This window comes from Diorhabda sublineata, chromosome 3, assembly GCF_026230105.1.
Source record: "Diorhabda sublineata isolate icDioSubl1.1 chromosome 3, icDioSubl1.1, whole genome shotgun sequence".
Taxonomy (NCBI): Eukaryota; Metazoa; Arthropoda; class Insecta; order Coleoptera; family Chrysomelidae; genus Diorhabda; species Diorhabda sublineata.
The window spans coordinates 29,742,601-29,769,301 of NC_079476.1; the positions used below are offsets into that span (position 1 = coordinate 29,742,601).

Sequence of the window (26,701 nt, forward strand, 5' to 3'; positions counted from 1 at the left end):
ATGACTTATGTTGGCGTGTAAAATTGATTACTTTGTTGTTGGCGAACATGTATGTGCACAAGAATGTGAAACCTCCTTCGGTTTTTGTTGTTTTTTCTTAGTTATTGTTTTAATTAGATGGTAAGTAAAATAAACGTGTTATATTAGATTTATTCCTGGATTGATAATTTTTTTGGTTGTATCAGGTCTGCAACATAGCGTTTGTTACAGGGACAAGTGGACAATAAGAAGCCATTATCTGAACGTGAACTATAGGAAATTGCAGTGAATTTTTGGAACAGTGAAGACGACTTGGATGTTAGCAAGTCTAGAGCATATTCGGAAAGTGAAATTCGAGAGCAAACTATCAATGACATGGACATTGATATAGAAAACCTACTTCTAAATTTATTTAATATAGTGTCAGTTACTGCACAGTGCCAGAATGGGGTATGGAAGAAGAAAAATCTACACCTTATGCTTTTTTCAAATAGTGGCTTGTAAGGATTTCAAACTATCTAGTTGAATCAATCCTCTGAGAACATTATGAAGTTTTTATTTCTGGCAATTATATATTTATGTGCTGATTTTTGAAACACTGTGGACACAACAAATGCTTAATCAAATTAGAAAAAAATTCATTAGTTATTTCTGAGTCAATAAACCACTTCGTCGAACCACAATCAAGTAAAATAAAATTTTTATATTATATTCAGGTAAAATAACATAAGCCAATTCACTTGCATCTGCTGCTAAATGGAATATTTGATATTAAGGTCGTTTTATGTTATGAGGCGTTTCTTGAAAATGTCTGTTTGGGCCAGCAACATTTTTACTATCAAATACGTGCTCTTGCAATTCATTATTTTCAATCTAACCTAATCATATCATATTGTTCCTCGAAATTATCATATTTTTTTTTCAATTTTGTGTTACATAATTCTTCCAAAGCAAAAAATTATCTGGGTTGCATAGATTGCTAAAATGAATGTGAATTTGAGTAATTTATATTATTTTGAGTTTCTTGATGAAGATCTCGTATTTTCACATAATACATATATAAAAAAATGATTAAATACGCATAACTCAACTACAAAGTGAAAATAAACGATTGCTCAGAATCTTCATTGTTAACCCATACTTGATTTAAATTAAAACTTTCTTTTGGGAAAGAGCTGAGCCGCAGAATATGCCGATTGATCTGTATAATTATTATAACAAGGAGGAGAAATTTGGACTGACTGATGTGGAGGAATTTGAATTTCCCCCTGCCCGACTTGTGGTATTCGTTGGACTACCAACATTGAAGTACTCAGTTGTTAATCTCTTAATAGAACCTGTAGAGATTAATTAGTTGCCGCACTAAATAATCGCCTGTGTGCGGGGTCTCATTAAATAACGTGTTCTATTTTTGTGATTAAAAAGTTGTTTAAAGAAAATTGCCAGTGAGCGGCCCCTCTTAAGATAATTACAATAGAAATATATGTTACTCAACCGAAAGCAAGTATTCTTAAACTCGCCTTTTATATTATTGCTCTTGAGAACATAGGCGATCTTGCTAGAGTTGTTGAAGGAAATCGACTGTGGGATGCGTGCCGTCAGTATTTTCTTATGGGAACCTATGTTGGGTGACGACACAGCATAGGAATATACTTATATTGTGGTGACACAAATAAAACTAATAAAATTGATATTGACAAGAATGTCAATGCAGTTGTACCAACTTAAACTGTTTTAATTGATATTCAACAGCGTCATCTATGATATCAAGCGTTTACTTGAACAAACCTTTATATATTACGATGTTTGTTATATTGAACGTTCCCAGTATGGAGTCGATTTATAACGTCATTTCTACTGTTTATCATATTTCGGAATTCACCAATCAACGAAAATCGATTAGTAAATTCTCATTAATCGAAGTTTACGATTATACGTGTGTCTATTGAATTTGGTGGAGTAGTTTTGTTTTTCCTTATATTTTAGGACTTTTACAGAAATATAAAGGTTTTTTATTTGCTAGAATTATTTCAATTTAATGATAAAAAGCTGTATGTGAAAACAACACTTCAATTTCTAATATGGATAGATTGAAATCAAAGTTAAGTAAAATTTTGTACACAGTAGATTTTATAGCAGATGAAAAACTAAGTATAGAGGAAAATCTAAATCAGATTCTTAATCAGGTAAAATAATTCAAAAGACTATGTAAAACCATATAAAATTGTCATTTTCAGGTATTTGCTAAAGTTAATCATTTGAAAGGAAATAGGGAAAATCTTAAACACAGGCATGTTTCTCATGTTCAAAGATACATTCTACAAGTTTATCAACAATTTTGTGAAATAAATTCAATTTTAGATGTACTATTAGAAGAAAACATTGTTAAGACGCTAGATGTTTCAACTGTAAATAATGATCTAGGTAATGTATGAAGTAATCAAAAAGATTTAATTTTAATGATTAAGCAATAATTTCAATTAGAAGATAGATGTAGGTATTTTGTTAATCTCTGAGCCAATAGACTATATCATATCACCTTGCCAATTTCAGGCATAAAGCACAATTTAATTTTATTTATACTTTGAAATCTAAAAGAATGGAAGCAATATTTGCTTCAGTGAATTTTGAAGGTTTGAGCAACTTACAATAAATGTGAGTTTAAAAGTAATTTGGAAAATATTTTTAATAATGAATAATTGCTTTATGTAGTGTGATTAAGTGGCTTTCCATTTTTATACCCAAATTATTATTTTTTTTGGAATTATTTTAAACAAAATATTTATTGTCAAGGCTTTGTAAAAGCTGCTAACTAAGTGAAATAATAATCCAACTTTGCTGAGGGATATGAGAATGTACCTGATAGATTTGGATATTTTTAGATGAAAGATTATTTGAGCTCTAATTATAATGAGATGTTTAAATTTACTTTTATTTTTTCAAATTTATTATTGTAAATTATTTCTTATTTATTTTCATGAATATGCTACCATATTTTGTTTCACAAATAATCTTGATTTGAATAGAAATCTGATTGATTTCTATTCCAATGAAAAGATAAGTATGGTACCTACTCAAAGCAGTTTTTTTATTGAAATTCACTGGGATCTGAAGTTAGTTGTTATCAACTTTACATTTATATTTCTATTTATAACAAAATATTTTCCAATATGACATATTACCTATACTACATATTAAACTGATGTGTTATTAAAATCTAATTCTAGTATGAAGTAAAAGAGATAGATAAAAAACTAATTACTGCAAAAAAGCAACAATGTTTGCCTTTAGATTTACATTTTATTGAATTCAAGATTATATTATATTTATTATATTATTATATATAAATAAATTGTATATAATGAATAATTGTTTCAGATTCTAGTAAAAAAACTCCAACAGAACTTTTATCTTTTGGCCAAGAACTAGCTGAAACTTACGAAACTGAACAAGAAGATAAAAATTATGAAAAACAAAACTTGAAACAATCTTCATATGATTTTAGGCAAACATTTTTAAATAAACAAAATCTGTCAGATATAAAAGACTACTATGAAAAAGCTTCCACTGGCTTCCAGACTGTTACAACCACAAGTACTCCAATGCCTGGTAGCTCATTTTCACATACAAATCAATGTCTTCAAAGAGATTTTGAAGTTCCAGAAAAAGACTCCAATGCTGAATACAAACAGTTGAAGGAGGTAGATAGTGAACATGAGCTGATAGAACATATAGAAAATAAAGAACAATTGACTGATTCAATTTCATCACGTTCCGTTATAGATAATAAGATAGATACAAGTATTGAAAATGAGTCCAAATACTTGCATAATTACACAGCTTTAGATAAATTGAATAATTTTAAATCAAAAGTAGATGAAAATCCTGGACTTTTTGATTTATCGGAAGATTTCACTTTAAAACCATCAGGAACAGGGACAACAATACATAATTTCATTCTACGTGCTCAAGAAAATGTCATAAAAGATAGTAAGAAACAGAAGAATGTTAAATATGGTAAATGTACTTTGAAATACTTATTTAATGTATCATTACTTCTAAGAAAATTTGTTTTGAATCGAGTTACCTCATATAGGTATAAATTTTCGTGTTTACACTGAATTTTGAATACATTTACTTATGAGAAACACAAAAATCTAAAGAACTGAAGTACATTGTAAAACATAACATATTTTTAATTACTTATCAACAGTTTCTTATACATGAGATTGTGTCGCTCTAATTATTATTTTTTGTTTTTATTTTCTACACATTTCATATAACTTGATAATTATGAAAATTGAAAATATAATTGGGAAACAATAGTGAACAAAATCTTTGGTAACAAGGGATCAAAGAAATGAACTAAACAGTATCTGGTATATATAGATAATCTCATATCTTTCAAGTGTAAGTCTATCAAGTTTGATTATTTATTTATTTGTATCTGTATCAATCTATATCCATCAACATTTTGTTTTAAAAAAAGAAATTATTTAAGAATAAATCTGGTAGTCTATGTCACACATGTGAAAAAATAATTGTATCATCAAACTTATTTTCCAAATAATTTTTAACAGGGCATATATTATATACTGAAACTGTGTAGTAAACAAGGATTTTTGAAATATTTCGATTTTGGATCATACATTAACAAAATACCATATGTTAGAAATTTCTTTTTGGAAATGGTTCTTTAGTGATTTATATTTCAAAGTATTTTTTCTTTTTCTGTGTACATTTTTTTAGAATTGCCATCTCTCAGCTTTTAACTTTAAAATGAATCAACAAAATACAAATTTAAAGACATAATATTAACACACACATATTCCCACTACACTCTGGTCAAGTGTAGCAATAATCTAGTGGAAAAGTCAAATTTATTATATTTTATCGCGAGTTTCTATTGAAACTTACAATAGTAGATTGTGATTAAATTGGTTAAATTATTATTATGTCCCGTAAAAAAAATTCCTATTACCTTATTGTTATAGTGCTTCTTATTCTGCTCTTTTTATGGAATATGATTAAGGCAATCAATTTGTTTTTGTATTAATTACAACTTATTGAATCAAAAATGGTTTTTAGTAAAGGAAAACCTCTTTATTTGAATTGTTGTAAAAAATGAATTGTTTGTTTTTAGCTGAAGCAAATATTTCAATTTGCAGTTAACATTTTAGCATCTGTGAAACTGTATTGCCATATATTTTGCTTTTTGGTTGAATTATAATCATACTTGTGAATATCTTGATAAGCAAATAATCTGTATAGACAAAATATTAGAACTGAGTATTTCCTTTAGAAAAACTAGATAGAGATCTGTTCACTGACTCGATTGGATTACTGCAATAGTGGTAGTTATAACCCACCATATACAATAGTTTGGGTTTTCATTTTGAACATAATTTTCTTTAACCAACAACTGCAGTATTCAATGGTTTAGTTTGAAACTTATGAATTGAAAATTATCAATAATATATAATTTTTTTAGTTTACTCTAGAATAAATTAAGGAGAAAAGTTGAGTTGTGACATGTTAAACTATTTCCATAGCTAGAATGGTGGATACTCAGTATCTTTTGAGATAATAGTAAACTAAAAAAAAATTATATTTCGAATTTTCTTAAAAAACAATTTTACTGCGATAGATTGGATCTGACATAGGCTTAGAATAAAATGTTATTGAAAGGCCTATATGAATTTCTCAACAATTCTATTTTTACAGAAATCAAATTTAAAGAAACACCTAAAGTTGGTGAATATTGTATTGTTAGTCACATAGAATCACCGGATGAGTTTTATATACATGTTGATATAATGTCAGTAGAGAAAATTGCCACAGATGTAAATAATTATTGTCAGCAAGTTGAGACAGTCAATTATGCTTCAAAACAAGAAGCTCTAGATAAAGTTGGAAGGTTTTGTTTTGCACTTATCGAAAATGAATCTTGGTATCGTGTTGAAATTTTAAAAGTGAGTAATATGCAAACATAAATTTATAACTTGCTAATATTCTTATTTAGATTTTAAAGTTGAACTAACACATATGAAGTTACTAACCTGTTCTTATTTGAAAAGAAAAAAGCAGCTGTCTACTTGAAATATAATTCAACACATCTGTACTTAGCTTGCATTCAAATTAAAATGAATTTGTAGTAAATATTTTATTCAAAAATCCGATTTATGAGCTGTAATCATTCACCCAGTAAGTCAATACAATTATTGTATTGTATTATTATTAATTTTAAGCCATTTGTAGCAAACTTTTTATTGCCAGTTATATGGGCTCCTCATCCATCCGTAGGGGTGGAACCTCGTGCGGTTTCAAAAAAAAAAGAACAATTTTCTATACCAGAACCTATTTTGCGTGACATAATGATGGGTAACAAAATATAAGAATGGCCCCGTGCAAAACTGTCTACCTATAAAGCTTTCAAAGAATAATTAGGTTTCTGGTGCAAATTTTGCCAATTTAGTGTTCTAGCAAACTTTATGTCGTTTATATACCGAGCTGTATATATCAGTGTGTAATCAATATTTTAGTAAATTGGATTTGATTTGTAAATGACTTTTTATTTAATAGCTTATGCTCTCTCAGCTTTTATGTACATAATATGTTTTATATAAAATATTAAAAAATTGTAGATTGAAGAAAATGAAGATGTTTTGGTACGTTTAGTAGATTATGGAAACAAGGAATTGGTGTCTTACAAAAATTTACTTAATCTAACTGAAGAATTGAGCTCTGTTCCTATGCTAGCCATTTGGTGTCATTTTCCTTTGGTAAGGATTTCCATACTTATTGTTGATTGAATTGTACTCAAATATTTCTTCAAATCATAAATTAACATTTAGTTTTCTTCTATTTACATAATATATATAAAACAATGAAGATAGAACTCTTGTAGCAACAATGCTACTATCAAAATTTATCTATTTAGTATTCACGTTAAGTTGGAATTTGTGGAACCATTGGTGACATTCTTACTAAACACATTGTTTACACTACCACTACACCAACACTCGCAATTACACTGTCCGACACGCGTTTCGATAACCAAGTTATATTCTTCAGAGCTTGAAGGTAAACTGTTTACGTTGCTTACAGTTTACCTTCAGTCTCCGAAAACGATAACTTGGTTATCGAAACGCGCGTCAGACATTGTAATTGTGAGTGTTGGTGTAAACAGTGTGTTCAGTAGTGTTCACGTTGATAAAAGATATCAAGTTTTATTTTGTTAATATGCTAAAAGTTATAAATAAACATGAATATTTGATATTCAGTAATATTGATGCTTATAATTCTAGCTATATCCTCCCGGTTCAACACGTTTACATAAGTTAACATCTTGGCCTATAACATCCATTGAAGCTATGAACAGTTTTTGTGAAGGCATTTGTTTTACAATAGTGTATGCCTCCAGGGAAAGGTGAGTTTTGTGCTTAAAAGTTTATATTTATTTATATGTAAATCAAATGATTAAGTGGAAGATGGTGCTGAAAAACGACTATAACCTTAACTTTCCCGACAGGAGACTCTTCCTCGGGAAATGGTCTTCAGCCTCGATTAAGGTTTTTAAATAACTGGTAGTCAGATGAGGTGGACAATTGATATTAAATTGGACGCCACCAGTTTTATAACGAACGGCGTTAAAAGTGAATAAAAAAGGTGGAAAAGCTGTAAAAACCTTATAAATTCAATTAATAATAAAAACTAAACAAACTAAAACTATCCCCGGACACGATTATCCAAATTAATATTTATTGCTGAGAACAATAAAAAAAGTTTCAGCAACAAATAAATTTATTGAAAAAAATAACAAATTATCCAAAAGTGCACAAATAATAAAAATAGTTATAAATTAGAAACAACTCAGATTTATTTATATATTAAAGATTAGGCAGCCTTCAATCCGGCAGCTGTAGAACTTTGGGAAAAAAATAAAATGAGGAAGGAAACGGGAACACAGATGGAAATTACTGAAGAAGTAGTAGAAAGTAGAAAGGACAAATTTGAATAAAAGGAGCTCTAGCTCTACATTTAAGAAAATTGAAATTATATTTTTTAAAATGTAACCAAACAGAAATCTATTCTGTTCGTTCAGTTCCCCAAATAAATAGAAATACGAATTTATATCAAAAGTATTATACAAAATTTGCTTAAAACAAAAGGAAATCTATTAAGATAACTGGAATTTTTGTAAGCACAATAAAAAAGCAAACAAACTCAACAGCGACTATAAAGAATGAAATCACTACAAATTTACTAAAATTCACTTTAATTTAAGGTGTAGAAGAAGCATTCAAATACATTCTGAGGTTTTATTGAATTTTTTGAATGAAGTGGCAGGTCGATAGCAAATTATTTTCTTCAAAAACTCTAACGTTAGAATAAATGAATCAAAAGTGACTACTGTGTTACAATACATGCACAAATGAATATTCAAAATGTTTGAAGAAAAACGTAACAAGCCGAATGGCATGGTTCAAGACTGCAGTTTTCTGAAAAATTTGACATGAACAACAATCTATTATAAAATATCTTATTTTCTCATGAATCCAAGTTTATGTTAAATAGTGAGGTAAATCAATGAAATTGTCGATATTAGACGGACAAGAATTTACAAAGGATGAAGAAGGGCCGTCGGTACACATATAGAGTTAATATTAAAGATAGAGAGTGGGATAGGGAGATTTGTTCTATGTGGAAAAAAAGAAAGAGCATCAGCTTACCTCTCACTACTCTATTCTGATTGGTGTTTTATGTATAGTGTTTATATTAAATACTCAGTTGGAATAGAGCAGAGAGATATAGAGACTGGTATACCAATGTTCTTTCTTTCTCTATCGGCAGTCGCAAATCTGCTTGAACAAGGTTTTATACCATGCTCTCTATCAATAATATTAATTAAATTTTGATTGATGTTGAGTGTTGATGACTCAAAATAAAAGTGTCTTATTATTGTTTTACTTTTTAATGTCAAAATTTTTATTACATTTTTATTTTCCTCATCACCATCCGAAATTTCATACTAGGTAGGACTATAATATCAAGAATGTCATTAACTCTAAACATACTAAACGCCCAGAAATAGTAAATGAGTATGGATTTTAAATCAAATGATAGAACTCATATTCTTTGATAAAACTCAACTATGTACGGTATAAGAAATTCTTACAAAAAGAATTAGTACTTCAATTGTCTAAGTTTTCTTCTAATCCTGTACATGCTAATATAGACACCTGGTATTAACAACACCGTGCTCTTTTCCACTTTGCATGGCCTATTCTTAAGTAACTCATTACTGTATTTCCAAATAGAAGTAGATTCCTTTTTGTACGTATACTTTAAAAGCTAAGGTTTTTAAAATCATATTTCACGGGAAATATTGAGGAACTTAAGGAAAAGCATAAAAAGAAAATTGTGTCGATGGACAACATTATAAGCATTTATTTAATTGAATTAATTAAATGCATTTATTTGATTACTTGTTTCAACACTTTGTTACTTTTTATTATGTTGCAATTGCTTAGGAATAAAAGTGATATTTATCAGTTATATATACAAACATTTTAATAAAATAATTCTAAAAATGACAGATGATCTTGACATAGGACACGAACCGCTTCGACTTTCAGGAGCGGTTGAGGAGTTCGAGCGAGCTAGAGGACTCAAAATCAATGAACAGAAAACCATGTACGTCTCAAGGAGAACTCCAACCTCCCAAACCACGTTCCAAGTCAGAGAAAATCGCTGTCCTGTCTGCCACCAATTGGGGCCTTGATAACTAAAGATAACGGCGTGATAACAGAGATCAAGGCAAAAGTTGCTGCGGGGCGAATTTGGTGGCGTTCATCCGGGCGGCGCGTCTTAGGTGGCTTGGACTCGGGGAGAGGATGCCTTCTGATTGATACCCGCGCAGAGCCATGTATGGAGTTCTTAGAGGACGGCGAATGAGAGAAGGACCGCGCAATCGCTGGTTGGAGGACGTTGAGGCGGATCTGATCCAACTAGGGGTTAGATTTATAACTATATCAACTAGGAAGCTTAAGGAACTTTTCGAGACGACAGAAACGACATTAAATTGGTGATCGCCTTTCTTACAGGTTACTACCTGTCAAACAATAGGTATGGCAGAGGGCAGCTGGAGATTCTGGAAGGAAGCCAAAGCATCTACTCTAAAAAAACCTTCCTATTTCAACACAAGATTTGGATACCTTAGAAGGGATAGTACTAACACCTCTCCCTATATATTTTTTTCGTATAAATGCTCTTGATTATTTATCAATTTCAATAAATGACCAATACATTCATTACAGTGTGAATATATTTTTCAGCAATAATTCAGTAGCTATTGATTTTTCATGTGAAGATATTGAAGATACCATAGGACAGTTGCTGATGGATGGCAACTATGCTGTTCAGATAGTAGAAGGTTGTAAGTAGTATTTCAAAATGTTTCCTATAACTTTGTAAGAATATTTACTTTCAAATATTATTTTACGAAAATTAATATAAATTACTGATACACTTTGTTTATCCAAAAAATGTTATTAACCCACAAATTACCCATTACCCACTTTTTTAATTTACCTATTTTTTTTAAAGACAGTTGGTGGTTTTACTTTATTTTAACGTAAAAAATATAATTTTTTTTATTAGCTGTCTATATATGACATGTTCTTTTAAAAGGATAGTAGTAAAATAAGTAAAAAAATATATTGTAATAAAAAATTACAATTATATTGTTATATATTATTGGGTGTAACGGAATATTACATTTTTCACACAAAAACTAGACTTTTTTTTTGTAGTATCCACGTAGAGACTATTTTTCCTGTTAAATTAAAGATGGTTCATAACGTCATATCTTGAGAGTAGATTCTATGTTTTCATTAAAGCGTTTGTGTAATAGTTTTTGGTATCTTCATACTTTTTGTGGCACACTGCTGTAAATCAGAATTCTACTTGTGGAGATTAAGTTACTCCACAGATAAAATGCATCTACGATGGAAATTATTAACTAAACAAATGTTTCAACAGTTTTAGTGATTTGAAAACAGTATAAAATTTTGACAAGTTTTATTAATATTATCTTAAACAATGGCGTTTCTCCCAATCTGACCAAAAATACGTTCTAAGGCATCTTTGTACATCCTGAATAAACTCTACTCATCACAATGGCGTTTGTCTGATAAAAAGCCGTTCAATAATAACTGAGATTCTAAAGTCTTTATGGCATCTTTGTACATCCTGTATAAATTCTACGTGAAATAAAGCATTTTTGCACCGTTTCGTTGAGGTTATTATATGTAAAGAATCATAATATCACTGTTGAAAAGCGATTTTTTTAAATTCCTTTGTAATAAAAAAAGAAGTGCCCATACAATATTTTTATTGTAACATATAACATTACAATTAAAAAATTTCCTAATTTATATTTTTGCATCTAAGTCTAGAAATTTCATTAATTTTGAGATAAAATACCTTAAGTATGAGCAACTTTGAGCGCCATTAGTAAAAGAGAAATTTCCCATTATTTTGTGACGTATGTGAAACTAGTAGTTAAAAGTTTCACCCATAGATTGTGTTAGTTTGATCACAACAAATTTTCTTATCTTTTAAATATAAGTGACCTTAGTACTGGAAGATTTTTTTCCTGTTACAGGGGATGTGAATAGTAGTTAAGACGTGTGATGGTATTTTTTATAAGTATTCATATTAATCACAAAGCAAGATAGTGACTGAATAAACTACTTTTAAGTTCATCGGCCACTACCAGATGTGTTAATTAGTAATTTAATATGAAATTATAAATGTATTCAAAGATATTTAATATTGACAACATGTATTGATGTGAATGTTTTAATAATGTTTGAAAAGTAATTTTCTATTTTGATATTAATAAATGATTGTGAAATTTTATGAAGTATTTCATTTGATATGTAATGAATGTACTATTTAATATTGGTATTTATGTTTGTTGAAAGTATTCATTTGGAATTACCTTTCAATTTATATATCAAAAGATGAAATATGAAATGATTGGATCAAGTAACAAATATTACATTTTTCAAATGTAAAAAGCTAATGTTAACTTCTCTCATTTGACTTACACAAATGAAAAGAGCTTGCAAGCTATTTTCTTACACATTCAACATTAGCTATTGAAAATTTTCTCCTTATGATCAACATAGTTCTATAAAAATTGATGCATCACAAAGGACTAAATCCATTTACTTGCTGCAGTGCACACACTGTGTTGAACGTATAGTATAACCCTGTAACCGTCTTATATCTATATAATAGATAATATTGTTGTGCAGGAACTGGTCAAAATTGCCCTTTTTACCTCGACTTCAAACACTGTAACTACACCGACATACTTTCCGTGTTCAGAAATACACTATTACCTGACGATATCCAATTGTTAAGCTTAAGAACTGTTAGCGTTAATTGTGTTTTAGCGGTCTTTGATAAGTTTTCCAGTATGTGTATTCACAAAAATTTTTCTTTAGATCTAGATAACGAAAATGATGTTGAATTGGACAGATTTCTACACGATATAGACACTGTAGAACCTGATAATATAAATGAAGCTGTCCTAGGATATGATCCAAGAGATGAGGCTAGAATATGTAGATTCACAAAACCCGATGGAACTTGTTATAAAGGAAAACACTGTAAATTAGAACATTTTTTCTTACCAAAAGGTAAACAGTGAATATATTTGAAAATTTGATTGATAATAAATTTTTTTGTAGATGGTTTTACAACAGACAAAGAAAATATATTTTCTGAAGCTATGTATTCGTTGATATTACCTCCAATTAATTCTACAATCATGATTCTTATCACAAGTTATATTGATACGTGTAGATTCTATGGACAAATTATTAACAACCCTCATAAAAAAGGGAGTAAGTAATATGTTACACGGTTTCTAAGATTTGTTGAATAAAAAATATGGTAAAAGTCTAAAAGAATGTATATCAAATTTTTGACTCAATAATTCAATGTGAAAACCAATTTTCTTATAATAAATACAACTTTTTATTTCAGAATACTCTCTAGACTATGACATGAATTTGTTGCTAAAAGAAATGAATTCTCCTCAAATTATTAAGACTTATGAATCTTATAAGATAGCACCGGCTATTGGAGAAATTGTTATAGTTAAATGCAAAAAATGGTTACGTGCAATTGTACGAGAGGTAAGAATACATGAAACTGGGATTGCAGCAGAAGTAAAGGTATTTATGGTATATAATTTATATATTTTTTATTAAAATAAATAAACTTTTATTTAGTATTCTATTCAAATAATCATTTCAGTTATTCATAGTGGACACAGGCGACAATATTACAGCTTCCATTGAGGCAGTAAGGAAAATAAAACCACATTTTCTACAACTACCTTTCCAAGTAAGTACTCAGCACATTCTTACCAATCCTTCAACCTTTGTTTTCCTTACGAGCTTGTTAGCAGCTAGGTGATTATTTCCTTATTATGGGATCAGTAGATCTTGCTTTTATACATTTTTTATGGAAATTATAAACTTCATTATGTGTAGCTGCCTTCAAAACTTTCCCTAATAAAACCTATTTGTTGTGTTGCACTATTCCATCTTGCTTTTAATGAACTGTTTTTAGGGAATTATAAATTACTTTATGGTTAATTGTCTCCAATATTCTCTCAGATGGTGACAGTGTTCCAACTTGATTAATAGCAATGTAGAATAACGATTTTACTACCTATAAATATAATGTCATGCTTACTTGCAACATTATTTTTCAATGATTTTAATACCAGTTTAATTTTTATGATCCCATAATGATTTACTCATTTTAGGTCGTTGAATTCTACATTTATAACTACCAAATGTCAAAAAACAGCTCAGCTCACGATGTCAGAAAATTCTTCAATGAAAATTTGTATTTGCACAACTTTCTTGCCACAACAAAGTAAGTAACTACAAGAAAAGTATTTGTGAATAACTTTGTATAGATTGTGTTCGAAACAGCGTAAAATTGTGTTACAGTATTAAAAAACTATGAAAACTATTGAGTATATAACGATACAAAATTTCATCTATTCTAGAGTAAAAAATTTGAAAAATCTTGTTTGTTTCTCTCAAATCTACACCTATTGTGTGTACACTGGATCCCATTTTGGTTGAGACTGTCCTATATGTATTATATATATATATATATATATATATATATATATATATATATATATATATATATATATATATATATATATATATATATATATAAAGAAACACAATTTATATTTAAATGATTCCAATTATTGAAAAACTTGAAAATTGCTTGTTTCCCGTGTGGTTTTTTTGAATGGGCTCAATAAATCTACACAATTTCTTATTATTTTGCATTCTTCGGGTAAAAAGCTGATGTCCCATTGCTTTTACTTTATAATCTCAATGAAAACCAAGATACTTATGATTGAAGAGTTCTTCAACTGCATTAAATTCTTTCAGGATTATTATTGAATAATTAAAATAGTATGCAATTTTTTCATAATTTCTTTTTTGTCTATAATACTTTGTTGCAATTTTAATCCATTTTTAAAACATAATTGTAGATTATATATCTTGAATTGTGATAATGATGTACTGTTAGAGAACCAACGTCTCCATAGTACAGTGCTCAAGCTATACTCTATTGTAAAATTCATACATTATTAGTTTTTTGCAATAATATCTCCTGTGTAGAAATCACTTACAAAGGAGAAATAAGAAACAGCATTTTGAATGTCACTATTAAAAATCAGTCGATCGTTGCTGCTATTGATATTAAAAATTTGCCACAATCAGATAATGACTGCAAATTAAATTTTCCTGTGCATGGATATAAAATATTTTTAAGATTTTAACTGACTTCACTTTTTTTAACCACAAATAGGCAGTATTGTAAAATTTTATATATATTCTAGGTCCTCGAATGCCCCTTTAAAAGTAGAGCTTAAGAATCTCAATGGAAGGATGGTAATTGGATCAACATTAGAGAAAGAGGGTTATGCTGAGAGAAGAACAATAGATATCCATGTTTCAGAAACGTGTAATTTAGATTTAGGTTGAGTCTAATTACTGCCAATTTGTGATGTATTTTATTATTAATTTTTAAAACGACCAAAAAGTAATAGAATTGAATAAAATGTATATTTAAATAAATTGTGAACATTTTTACTTGTTGATATATTTATATTTAGAGTGAATAAACGTTACATTATAATCTCAATAGATCTCTTTCCAAGTACAGAGGAAGTGTCTGAGAAGGTCATGTCCTCATTCTTACAAGTTTCTAGTCTAAACATTTTCCACGTTGGCGTGTGAAAGCAGAACATTGTGTAACTAGTTGAGTTTTTTCTTATTTTTTATTAGTTGCTTCTCAAAGCGGCATTGTTCTATAAGAAAAATAGTGAGAAAGTAGCACATTTTCACTAATAATAATTCTTATTTTATTCAGTTTTCTGGAGTAACTATTTAGAGTGATCCATAGGAATCCGCCAGGGTACTTCTCTATCGGGTTTTTCTCATGAGACTATTTCTTGTAGAAGCATTTTCCTGGAAGGTTCTTTGCCATTAAAATACTTTTGTGCTTCTTTTTGGGAAAGTATAGTCCTGAATCACCGGGAACTCTAACCGAAAAGCAGCAGTATGGTTCGCTGCCGCTTTTATGAGTTTATTTCAGGTTCTATGTCCATGTTTGTCAAATGAATATTTATTTTCTTGAAACCTTAATCAATAATATTCTCTCATGCAATATTTATTTGGTTAAATATATAATTTAATTATATATTATAAATTGTAATTTACAATGTCATATATCAATTAGTTCATTCATTATAATTATTAGAATTGATAATTTTTTCTTTACTTTTAAATTAGTTTCGCATATAATTTTTTTCTTGATCAATTACCTATAATTACCAAGTTAAGAGGTACTCCTAACACATTTACTAACATTTTAACAGTTTGGTATAAATCTTCTGTAGTTTGAAATGATTTCTTGTTTATTTTCTCTTTTATTGCATGAAAGTAATGATAGAAATGATTTTGGCAATAAATTTTTTAATAAATATTTGAATGTTTAGAATGTTCAAGTTTGTAGTGATAGTATTTATTTTTTAATGTTCTGTTATGTTGATACCTGTTAAAGGCTACCAATCAGATTTATTAATTTGCATTTGAATTTTTGTTTTTGATATTAGCTTTAAATCATAATTTTTTTGTCAAAATATTAGAAGTTTCATAATTTTATGGAATGTTGGATGATGAATATGATGCTAGATTTGAAATAATAACCATTTTGCTTTTATTGTAAGTATTTACTAATACCCTTGTACATATTAATTTTGCAATTCGCTAATTGTACCCAAGTAATTACATAAAATGTTTCATTGAAACAGTACATATAGAAAAAAATGTCTTTAAGCTATTGTAGCATAAAATTTATTTTGAGATAATAAATTTCTTAAAAATCAACAAAAATTTTATAAAATTATTTATTAAAACCAGTGGAAACTCGATTAACCAGTCATCAGTTACAGGATGCATGATTATCTGAACCACCAAACTTGATCAAATAACTTAATACATTCAACAGGCAATGATAAAATATTTTAAACAAATTGAACTACATCTGTACCTATATTATAGAGGATTTCTCATAAATAATGTCTATTTTCAATGTTCATTTGGTTTATAAAATATTCGTACAAAAAGAAAGCATTAATATTCGAAGTAAAGTCTATCATTTTCAATGGTTTTAACCCAACGTTCAGCAAGCTCCAAGACCTTGGTAAATCAATTTTTGGGGTTTAGGATCAAAAAATTGTTGAATTGCATTTTCAACGTTTCTTTTCTTTTAAATTTTTTTCCCTCGCTATGAATTTCACCAGGGATCTGAATAAATAGTAATCTGATTGTGCAGGGTCCGGAAAAATGCTGGTTGTGGTAGGATTTCAATACCACCAAGTTGTTTGATCTCATTCTGCGTAACTTTCGCAGTTTTTGATTTATCCTTGTCTTATAAGAGAAACAGGTATCAGTTACTAAACCTATATATTTCTCTTTATACATCCGCATCAGCTGTCAACTATATACATCGGAGTTGAAAGCTCGACACACAACAAGACTTTCCACTCTAATTAACATCTGTTTGGGGCCGGTTCTGGTGATTGTCCTTTATCAAACCACTGATTATGATGGGACGAGGAACTCACACCTCTACATCTTGATAATTTGATGTTTTTTATTACCTCTACCAAATGATTTTAAATGACGATGTATGGTATCTTTATAAGGTTCCATGAAGTCCGATAATCTGCGAGTGATGTTACTAGGTTGTATTTCCACTGCTTTCCTTCTAACCTCAATATGCCTCGCAGGTGGACGACCTGCATAAAATCTCCACTATTAAAATCTACTCTGGACTTTTGTTTCTAATAATATCTTAAAAATACACTAATTTCATATTTATCGCACTCCATAGTATTTAATATAAAAACGTACTGCATCGCCAATATACAGAGAGAATTATTAAACGAAAGTGAAGCTATTCTTCATAGAATTTTAGAGATTAGTCAAAACACTTTATGACATGTTTAAATTAAAGCATATGAGTTTTTACATTATTTATGAGAGACAGTATTTCACTATTAAAAGCTCAATATTGAACTTTACTAATAACCTAGCAATATTAAGTACAAACAAAAATTGCTTTTTACCATTCATTCAATAAACAGAATGCCCAGTGACAACTATTAGTTCAGTTAATCTGGTCTCTACTGTATTTCTGAAAAACCATATTTTCTCCACTTTTTCATTTTGAGGTGATGTAAGAAAATAGTTTCAAGTAAGTCTGTTACCAATAGATTGTGAGATGAAAAATCAAATGAATAAATAAGTTTTAATTTGTTTTAGCATGGTTTTGGTGATATTTGTCCTGGTTCTGACAATATATATTCTACTCTTAGTAGGATAAGAATTGAAAATACAACAAATTATGACAAATACTTATATTCAATAAATTGATAATGATTATAAATTTGTTCAATATATTCCAATAGGTGGAGGGCCACCAAAAACCAAATCCCAAGATCTAGGATATTGAATCATTTTTGGCATTTTCACATGTAACACCTGAAGTACTTTTTCTAACACTGCCTGTGCATCTGGTCGATTATCACCTTCACTGATATATTTTCCCAACAATATACATTTTAATCCTTTTGATAACACTGCATATAGATTCAAGGCAAATCCTGCACCATTTACACGATATTTGCCAGATAGATCTTTGTCTAGTTGCTCCATATCTGGTAGGTTACACACATTATTTTGCAAATTATCCAAAAAATAGAATCTCTTTTTATTAATATTCGGTAATTCGTAATCGAACGCACTGGATAAAATGATAATTTGCTTAAAATTCAAGTTGTTTATACAATTATAGATGTCTTCAAAAAATTTGTTTGCCATTTTTGAATCTAATGTAGACCTCAACTGCATGCAAGCCACTTTTAACTTTTCATTTGAATACAATTCACATGCCATACAGATTTTAGGTGAACTAAAATCATAAGGATCTGCGCCAACAGAAGAAACTATTGAAGGATGCCACAACGATGCAATTTTTTGGAAATCGAATGTTTTAATGAGTAGATCCAATGTTAACTGTGGAACATTGCCCACTGAAACGCTTGGAATTAACAGTGTAAATTCATTTAGATCTACATTTTCAAAAAATTTTAATATCGGAGGCATCTTCTATTATATTCCTAGATTTTTGATATCAACTATAAATGACTAATCATAAACAAATCTAAACTTTGTAGGTTAGATTCTTTTTCTTGAATACAGGTTCAATTGTTAATTTTATAGATATTTTACCCGACGCCTCAATAGGGGTAAAAATGCTGCTTTTGTAATTTGTACGTGTAGACTTGATATTATTAAAAAATTGCGATTGTTACACATTTTTAAAAATAGGCATATAATAGTAGCGTTGGTTAAACTATGGTAATTTATGTGAGTACAGAAGTATCCACACCACAAATCTAAACGCCGAGAGTTTGTCACACTGTGAAGTAATTAAGAAAGAAGACTTCTTGTTAAAAGTTGGATGTTGACGTTTCTGTAGTTTTAAAATGAAGTCGTAGATTAAAAATATTATCTTATGTATTTAATAAGGTCGAATTCAGTAGAACGACTGTATTATTGAATTTGCAACAATTCGGATACACCATGGCTCAAATATGCGAACCTTTAACTCTCTCAAGAGGTAATTTAGTTAAATGTGTGTTGTATGTAAACTTTATAAGTATATTCCAGATATAAAGAGGTCGATTGAGCTTCTTGAAAAACTTCAGAAAAGTGGAGAAGTACCTGCAACAAAACTTGCGGCTCTCCAAAAGGTACTACAAAGCGATTTTCTCAATGCAGTTCGTGAAGTATATGAACACGTATATGAAACTGTAGATATACAAGGTTCTCAAGATGTAAGAGCTTCAGCTACAGCAAAAGCCACTGTAGCAGCATTTGCAGCAAGTGAAGGACATGCACATCCTAGAGTAGTTGAATTACCTAAAACTGATGAAGGGCTTGGTTTTAATGTGATGGGTGGTAAAGAGCAGAATTCGCCAATATATATATCTAGAATTATACCTGGAGGTGTAGCTGATAGGCATGGAGGATTGAAGAGAGGTGATCAGCTTTTAAGTGTAAATGGAGTGGTGAGTACATATTTGCAGTCCTTAGAAGATAATTTATAAACAAATATTAAATCAATATAATAAACTTTCAACATGCCCTTATTTTATTATTACACATAAGATGTTGGATTTTAATTTTGATAAGAGTAGTAACTTTTGCATGAAATATAGAAGTATGTGAAATAATAGAAGTAATTTTTCCCATAGCTATTATTTAGAATATTGCTGCCTTTTTTTACTATGACTGAAATTAAAAGTCACCTAGTTTTATTGAATTCTCTAAATTAAAATAGCTATGGGTCATCAAATGAAGAGAAAACATACTTTTTAAAATCTATTTCATACATTGATATTTTCCATGTAATTTTATAGATTGTATACATTAGTTAGAAAATTAAGTGCCACATTTGGTATCCAATATAAACAGCTTATTTATGAATATTTTGTGGCAGCTCTGAAAAAAGGGCCAAAACAATTCTTATCACAATGCTTTAGATCTATTAAATTCATTATGTTCAAGTTTTCCATCTCTAGTGTTATTTTTTATATTTTATCAATTTTAAGAGTTTACCAACACTTGCTATAAAAAGTAGTTTCTCTACAAACCTGCACCAATCTATAACAAGTAATAAATTATTATATTTAGTCTGTTGATGGAGAAAACCATGAAAAAGCAGTGGAACTTTTGAAACAAGCTCATGGGTCTGTAAAATTAGTAGTTCGTTACACCCCTAAAGTGTTGGAAGAAATGGAACTTCGATTTGACAAACAAAGAGCTAGAAGAAGACAGCAGTATAATTAACTTTCAAACTAACTGTATGGAATTTATTACATTCTCATTTGAGATTATTTGAAGAAATTCTAATAAAATATTGATGGTTACCTTGATAAGAGATGACTGCATCAAATAAAGTGGGATAATTTAGATTCCCAAACAAATAGTATTAATTGAGAATTAATCCTTTACAAAATATGTATTACATACTGTTAATTAGCTACCGATAATAGTGAAGCATATATTTTTAGCTTTCAATGCCAGACATTAATAATTGACAAGTTAAAAGCACCATTGATGCTTCCATTTTTAGTGACATGATGAATGCTTTTAATGTATAGATTAGTTATTAATAAACATATAATTGTGTGTGTATTTTTAAAAAATAACAATTTTGTAGCGAAGAAAAATATTTATCTTACAAACTTTTTTATTAGAATATTTAATTTGTTCAGCTTCTGAAAACAAAACTTTAGCTACATTTTGCTTCAACAATTTTTCAAATCTTGTGTGCAATATTATGTAGAGTGTATGTCATATATAAAGATTGAACAATAAATGTTAATGAGAAATTTAATTGGTATTTATTTAACCACATCTTATATAAGTAGATATTATCTGAAGAAATTCATCAGAAAGCATTTTTTGATGGTAGTCTTAGGAATGAATCATATTTTGTAATAAAGGAATCCAGTTGAATAATTTGTTGTTACTAACAAATAAATTTTATGAGTTTCAAGTGATTATTGTTGGAGGTCTAGGAATTAAAATAAAAAATCTTGCATTTGATAATTATATTTTTATACATTAAATACTACAAATATTGAAAGCTTATAACACGCTGGAAAAAAACTAAAATTATTAATATTTCGAGGTAATATTCGAATTGCAATTTAAAATAAATAAGTCGTACAAATAAAAAATATGACTAGATATAATTTTTAGACTCCTCTAGAGTCTAGAAAGTGGAGTATCTATATATTAATTTCTTTATGTAGTTATATTATGTGGAATTAATTTATACTAAAATGCACATTGAATTTTTATGTATATTTTTTACATTTTATTACACAATCCTATAAGAGATAAGCTCAACATATGTTAATTTCTAATATTACTTACTCTTGTGGACATGTATGTTGCTCAAATTACAACTTACTTATATTTAAACATACTTGACTAGAAAAAAATAGACGGTTTCAGAAATCATTCAAACGCAAACTATTCTTACTACTTCTAATGTGTGATTTTATGTCCATATAACATAATTTACCTTTATTAGAAAGTTCTCACTAAATGAAGTACCCCAAACTGATGTTTATTGAGAAATCAGTGAAGAGTAATTTTTTTCTGGAAAATGCTTCTAATTTTGATACTGAACTGATATATACAAAAAGTAACTAGATGCCTCTTCCACGTTGAACACTTGTAACAGCAATAAAAAATTTTATTTAACATTTTTTCATTGCAAGCTTATACAATGACCAAACTTCTAAATGTGAAAGCAGTTTTTGATTTTTTAATATGTTTAAAAACCTTAAACTCTTATAACATACTCCAACTTATATTCTTTTTCTGTGCGATTTAGTTCAATAAAATACAATTTCCTTTTACATGTGAGTAAGTCTATATATCAGGTGTAGCGACAACATGATAAATAATTTTATATTATAATAAGTAATGACGAATGTTTTCAAAATGTTCAAGAATTATGCTGAAATGGTGTAGATATCACATCTAAAAATATTACAATTTATGTAAACAATGCGCCACAAATTTTTTTATGGGAAGAAGTTTAAATTTTTACATAGTTATAACGTTCTTTTTTCTTTTCTTATTCCTATACATTTCCAGGCGTTAGTTAGACTCCTCTTCTACCCATTCTTTTCATGCTTTTCTGTACTTGACAAATACCACACAGGTTTCACTTGATTTTTTCTATCTTCACAATCAATTTTCATCTTGGTTTGAGTTATTCTTGGTGCATCTACCTCTATTATTATCCTTGTCATTCCTCCTCCCCACATCCATTGACTTGTTGTTTATTGGTGTGTTTTCCTTATGCCCTATTTCATTTGTCCCACTATTATTCTCAAACTTTTCATTTCAATCGACTCAACTTTAGTTTCATGCTCTCTTAACCAATTATTTACATATGTTATTGTAGGTATGTTATTACTCAATGGTTTTGTTTGATCTCTACTTATTTGTGACTTAGATCAATTACAACTTTTTTATAAAATAGATTTTTATACAAATTCTGTAGTTTCAATATGCGTTTCATCTGTATAAACTTTAAAATATCATTGTAGCAGTTAAAGAGGGGCTATTAAAAAATCATTTTAAGTGAGTTTATCAGTTACATCCTTTTCATCTAATTCGATTAAATCATACCAATCTTTTCTGAATTTACAACATACATACGTTGCAAGTATTTTAATAATTAGAGTAATAAAAATAGAATTTACACACTGTTGTTTTCATCTATTAAATAAAATTTTTAAAACTTGTTTGCGAAGGATCTATTACAAAGAGATTTTTTCATTTTAACTGCATATATTTTTATAAATTGTAGGCTTTTTGAAAATTTTCAATTTTTTCTCTAAGTACTTTAATTGTATTTCAGTGTTGCCTGAGTTACTTTTAGATCAATCCTCAACTAACGTTTCAAAATAATATTATCTCACTAGAGTTACTTGTGGTTATGAAATTATTTTGCATATTTTTGTTAATATTTTAATACATTCTGAAGTATGGTTGGTAGATACTGGGAGAACTTGTGGTGGGATTTTATATTTTTTGTATGTTCATAAAGATTTTGTCTTTTTCTCTATACAGTGTCAATATGTATTTAACATAAAATTCTATAGTTATCATCAAACAAAAAAGTTTCTTTTCATGTATTATATAAACATAAAATGAGAAACTTTATACTAAGATGTTTGTCATGAATAAATCTGATTTATTTAAATTAATATAATCGCCCTTCCTTTCCATATGCGTGCAAATGAATCAGAGGAAGTATTTTTACAAAACATTTAACTTAAAACATGCAACTTGCTGCATAAAGTAACTGAGTTTTTTACTAATTATAATCTCCCATTTTGAATCAAAATCTCAATCAATCTAGACAGCAATTTGATAAGAATCACAGTAATGTGTTTAAAAATAGTTATAACAATAACAATAATCATTCTAAATATAGAATAATTATAAATATTTACTGTTGCGAAACAATTTGAATATCAATATTACCCTCCAAAGACAACAAGATGCCAAAAAACAAATATACCAATAAGTAAATTGTAATCTACGCATATTTACTTCTATTTATTAAATTATTTAATGAATTTTGTCTCCCATCTGAACTTTAGATACCATATAGATTCCTACAATCAAACCAAATAAACCAATAGCACTTCCAAAGATTTCTATTACTAGTATTCTCATAAATAATGATGAATCAGCAGCATCCGCCAATGCCGCTCCTGACCCAACTATCCCAACGGCCATACCACAAAATAGATTGACCAATCCAACAGAAAGTCCTGAACCAAACATTAGATATCCTGAAAAAAGTAAAATGTTATTAATAAAAATTTTTAATATTGACACGAACTACACTTCTATAATTTATTATAGCATATTTATATAAAGTAACATCCAATGACAAGAAATAAATTTTTATCATTTCCAGGATTTCATTTTTCAATTCCTTTAATAAAAGCATCCACAATGTAGCTTGAAAAAATTTTGGGGCTTCAATATCAAAACAAACGACGTGCATCAGCGCTCAAAGTAAACTTTATAAAAATTTTTTTATGTTATAAAACATACTTACATCATAAGTGTTTGTTAATAGGTTCCTAATTATGTTTCCTTTGCAATAGTTAAAGGACATTTGAAAAAATTTTGGGGCCTTGATATCAAAGCGACCGATGCGCCTCAACGCTCAAAGGTACACTTTATTAATTCTTTTTGGCATTATAAAAAATCACAATTTTTTGATAATAGGTTCCTTATCAATTGTCTTTTGTAATAGTTTCAAAAAAATTTCGGGCTTTCATACCAAATGAAAGATGGGTGTCAGCGCTCAAACGTAAGCTTTATGAACTTTTTTGACATTATAAAAAATCCTTACATCACAAATTTTTGTTAATAGGTTCCTTGTTAAGGTTCTTTCGCAATATTTAAAAGAAATTTAAAAAAATTCTGGGGCATTGATATCAAAACGACTAAGCGCTCAAACGTGAACATTATGAATTTTTAAGTGTTTAAAAATGTTTTATTCACTTAATATTTAATTTATTTGTAGTAAAATTGTAATGTCATTAAATGTCTCATCTATTCATATTATTCTCAAAAGAATATTCGTGGTAGAAATCCGTGGATAACTTCATATGGGTATTTAGGTCACTATTTATGGAAAAATAAAGCAATTATTCATATTACCTCCAAACCAATTATTGGAGTACAGAAACGGGTCATTGATAACCAAACTCCAAGTAAATTCTTCCATATAGCCAGACAATACAATTGCTGTAATCAATCCATATATAGCTACAGCTTCACAAAATATTACAGAAACTAAGTTCTTCGTTTTTATTCTGGGTGCTTTAACACCACCTCCAACAATACTCACTCCAGTAGTGTGAATGCCCACTGCAGCTCCAACTATTGACAGGGAAACTGATAAACCAATGCCTAAAAATAATTTGGTTGGTTTTGTAGTACATAATTTTAAAATCCTGATCGTTTACATATTTTTCCGAGATTTCTGTAACACAGAATATCTATGGACTCATATAATTTATTTAATTTCAGACGTACTATTACGTTCAGTAAAGACTAAAATTAATTTAATTAGAATAATTTTTTATATGAACTTACCTAGACAACACCACATATGAGGTGAAGTATTTGCAAGAAACCATCCAATGCTTATTCTTTCGCCTTTACCTGTTAACACATGATACAGAACAAGAATAATGGTTGTTAACAGGGCAGTTATGACAAAAGTACAACCCAACACAAGGCGTATACTTAATTTGCTCATTTTCAGATTCTCAAATGTAGTTAGTTTAATATTTAATTCATAGCAAGATAAACGGCTAGTTTTTAATTATACACTTTAGATAACATAATTAAAATTTTATTTCTATTGAACTGAGCAATACAAAACATCAAAACAAACTACAGTCTGAGTTTATTGATATTGAATTCATATTCAGTTCCGCAGGGGTAGGGGTTTTCCGATTTAATCGATTACCTCCTTATCGATTAAGTTCATTCGATATTCCGTATACTTATCGAGTAGGTTTAATATTATTTAATTCTAATGCCAACAAGCCAACTGAAGCAATACATCTATGGTATGATAGCCGAGATTTGGTATTATGAGCATACTACAGAGTTAATATTAAATATAGGTTGTGGAGGTACGGGATCTTGTTCAAGTGGACCCAAAATGCCGATAGAGAGAGAAAAAACATCGATATACCCACAAATGTAATATTTGTATATGAACAGTTCCTATAAGTGGAAGGTGTTCCGACTAAGTGAAACAAATAGTGTATCGTTCTCTCTCTCCTCCGAGCGCTTCAGTTAGTTCTGCGCATCTTTTGCGCGCATGAAGCATGCGCAGTTTAGATAAAATGTCTCAAACGAGAGAGAAAATGAATATTTTCGGCACCGTAACGTAGAGACGTAACGTCCCTTAAGAACTCCTTATAGGAGTATTATATATATGGATGTACCGACATGCTATATGGACAGTTCTTATGGGACGTTACGGTGCCGACAGTATTCATTTTCTCTATCGATCGAAACACTTTATCTATACTGCGCATGCTTGAGAACCGTTCATATAGAAGTATGACATTTATGGATATACCACTCTCTATCTATTTCTACTTTATTCTAATTAGATCGCCGCGACGTAGTTTTGAGTTGAGGGAATGGCAAAAGAGGCCAATAGCAAGTTTTGATTTTAATTGACAGTAGAAAGAGAGAATGGTAAACCCATTGAATTTGAATTCAATATGTGAACCGATGCTCTTCCTCATTTTTCCATTAGTACAATTTTACTTATATACCGTCATTTCTATCCTTAGCATTAATTTTATGGAGCAGTCACAATTTTTAAGTGATGTTTGGGTGCTGTGAACGCGCCTTTAGTTTATCAAATACTCACATAATCGAGTACT

General features: G+C 29.1%; 4 protein-coding genes across 5 annotated transcripts; 2 read left to right on the plus strand and 2 right to left on the minus strand.

Annotated features, from left to right (window-relative positions):
- Positions 1 to 1,293: 1,293 nt before the first annotated feature.
- On the plus strand, positions 1,294 to 15,243 carry LOC130441210 (uncharacterized). Of its 2 annotated transcripts, none has more exons than XM_056774781.1 (13): positions 1,294 to 2,165; positions 2,217 to 2,403; positions 3,358 to 3,996; positions 5,704 to 5,951; positions 6,624 to 6,761; positions 7,287 to 7,408; positions 10,317 to 10,417; positions 12,498 to 12,692; positions 12,744 to 12,899; positions 13,042 to 13,232; positions 13,315 to 13,404; positions 13,832 to 13,944; positions 14,939 to 15,243. In XM_056774781.1, the coding sequence occupies exons 1-13, from the start codon at positions 2,061 to 2,063 to the stop codon at positions 15,081 to 15,083; spliced, it is 2,430 nt and encodes an 809-aa protein (XP_056630759.1). In that variant the 5' UTR covers positions 1,294 to 2,060; the 3' UTR covers positions 15,084 to 15,243. The 2 variants fall into 2 exon arrangements, with proteins under 2 accessions (XP_056630759.1, XP_056630760.1); XM_056774782.1 differs by having other exon boundaries at positions 1,872 to 2,165; positions 13,042 to 13,193.
- Positions 15,244 to 18,010: 2,767 nt separating this feature from the next.
- On the minus strand, positions 18,011 to 18,870 carry LOC130441211 (proteasome assembly chaperone 2). Its single transcript, XM_056774783.1, has one exon. It carries the CDS (start codon positions 18,771 to 18,773, stop codon positions 18,060 to 18,062), a length of 714 nt encoding a protein of 237 aa, XP_056630761.1. The 5' UTR covers positions 18,774 to 18,870; the 3' UTR covers positions 18,011 to 18,059.
- Positions 18,871 to 19,027: 157 nt separating this feature from the next.
- Positions 19,028 to 21,067, plus strand: LOC130441017 (protein lin-7 homolog C). The gene is made up of 3 exons (XM_056774464.1): positions 19,028 to 19,290; positions 19,341 to 19,741; positions 20,367 to 21,067. The coding sequence occupies exons 1-3, from the start codon at positions 19,254 to 19,256 to the stop codon at positions 20,520 to 20,522; spliced, it is 594 nt and encodes a 197-aa protein (XP_056630442.1). The 5' UTR covers positions 19,028 to 19,253; the 3' UTR covers positions 20,523 to 21,067.
- A 207-nt stretch (positions 21,068 to 21,274) lies between these two features.
- On the minus strand, positions 21,275 to 25,737 carry LOC130441016 (V-type proton ATPase 21 kDa proteolipid subunit c''). The gene is made up of 3 exons (XM_056774463.1): positions 25,386 to 25,737; positions 24,948 to 25,199; positions 21,275 to 24,064 (listed from the first exon to the last, which is right to left on the minus strand). Exons 1-3 carry the CDS (start codon positions 25,549 to 25,551, stop codon positions 23,838 to 23,840), a joined length of 645 nt encoding a protein of 214 aa, XP_056630441.1. The 5' UTR covers positions 25,552 to 25,737; the 3' UTR covers positions 21,275 to 23,837.
- Between the last annotated feature and the right edge of the window lie 964 nt (positions 25,738 to 26,701).

Excerpts from the sequence above, each read along its gene's own strand:
- LOC130441210 (XM_056774781.1), top strand. The coding sequence starts at position 2,061 with ATGGATAGATTGAAATCAAAGTTAAGTAAAATTTTGTACACAGTAGAT. Across the intron at positions 2,404-3,357 it reads AACTGTAAATAATGATCTAG|ATTCTAGTAAAAAAACTCCA; the intron begins GTAATGTATGAA and ends TAATTGTTTCAG. Across the intron at positions 12,900-13,041 it reads CAACCCTCATAAAAAAGGGA|AATACTCTCTAGACTATGAC; the intron begins GTAAGTAATATG and ends TTTTTATTTCAG.
- LOC130441211 (XM_056774783.1), bottom strand. The coding sequence starts at position 18,773 with ATGCCTCCGATATTAAAATTTTTTGAAAATGTAGATCTAAATGAATTT.
- LOC130441017 (XM_056774464.1), top strand. The coding sequence starts at position 19,254 with ATGGCTCAAATATGCGAACCTTTAACTCTCTCAAGAG. Across the intron at positions 19,291-19,340 it reads ACCTTTAACTCTCTCAAGAG|ATATAAAGAGGTCGATTGAG; the intron begins GTAATTTAGTTA and ends AGTATATTCCAG. Across the intron at positions 19,742-20,366 it reads TTTTAAGTGTAAATGGAGTG|TCTGTTGATGGAGAAAACCA; the intron begins GTGAGTACATAT and ends TATTATATTTAG.
- LOC130441016 (XM_056774463.1), bottom strand. The coding sequence starts at position 25,551 with ATGAGCAAATTAAGTATACGCCTTGTGTTGGGTTGTACTTTTGTCATA. Across the intron at positions 25,200-25,385 it reads TCATATGTGGTGTTGTCTAG|GCATTGGTTTATCAGTTTCC; the intron begins GTAAGTTCATAT and ends AATTATTTTTAG. Across the intron at positions 24,065-24,947 it reads CTCCAATAATTGGTTTGGAG|GATATCTAATGTTTGGTTCA; the intron begins GTAATATGAATA and ends TACTTTTTTCAG.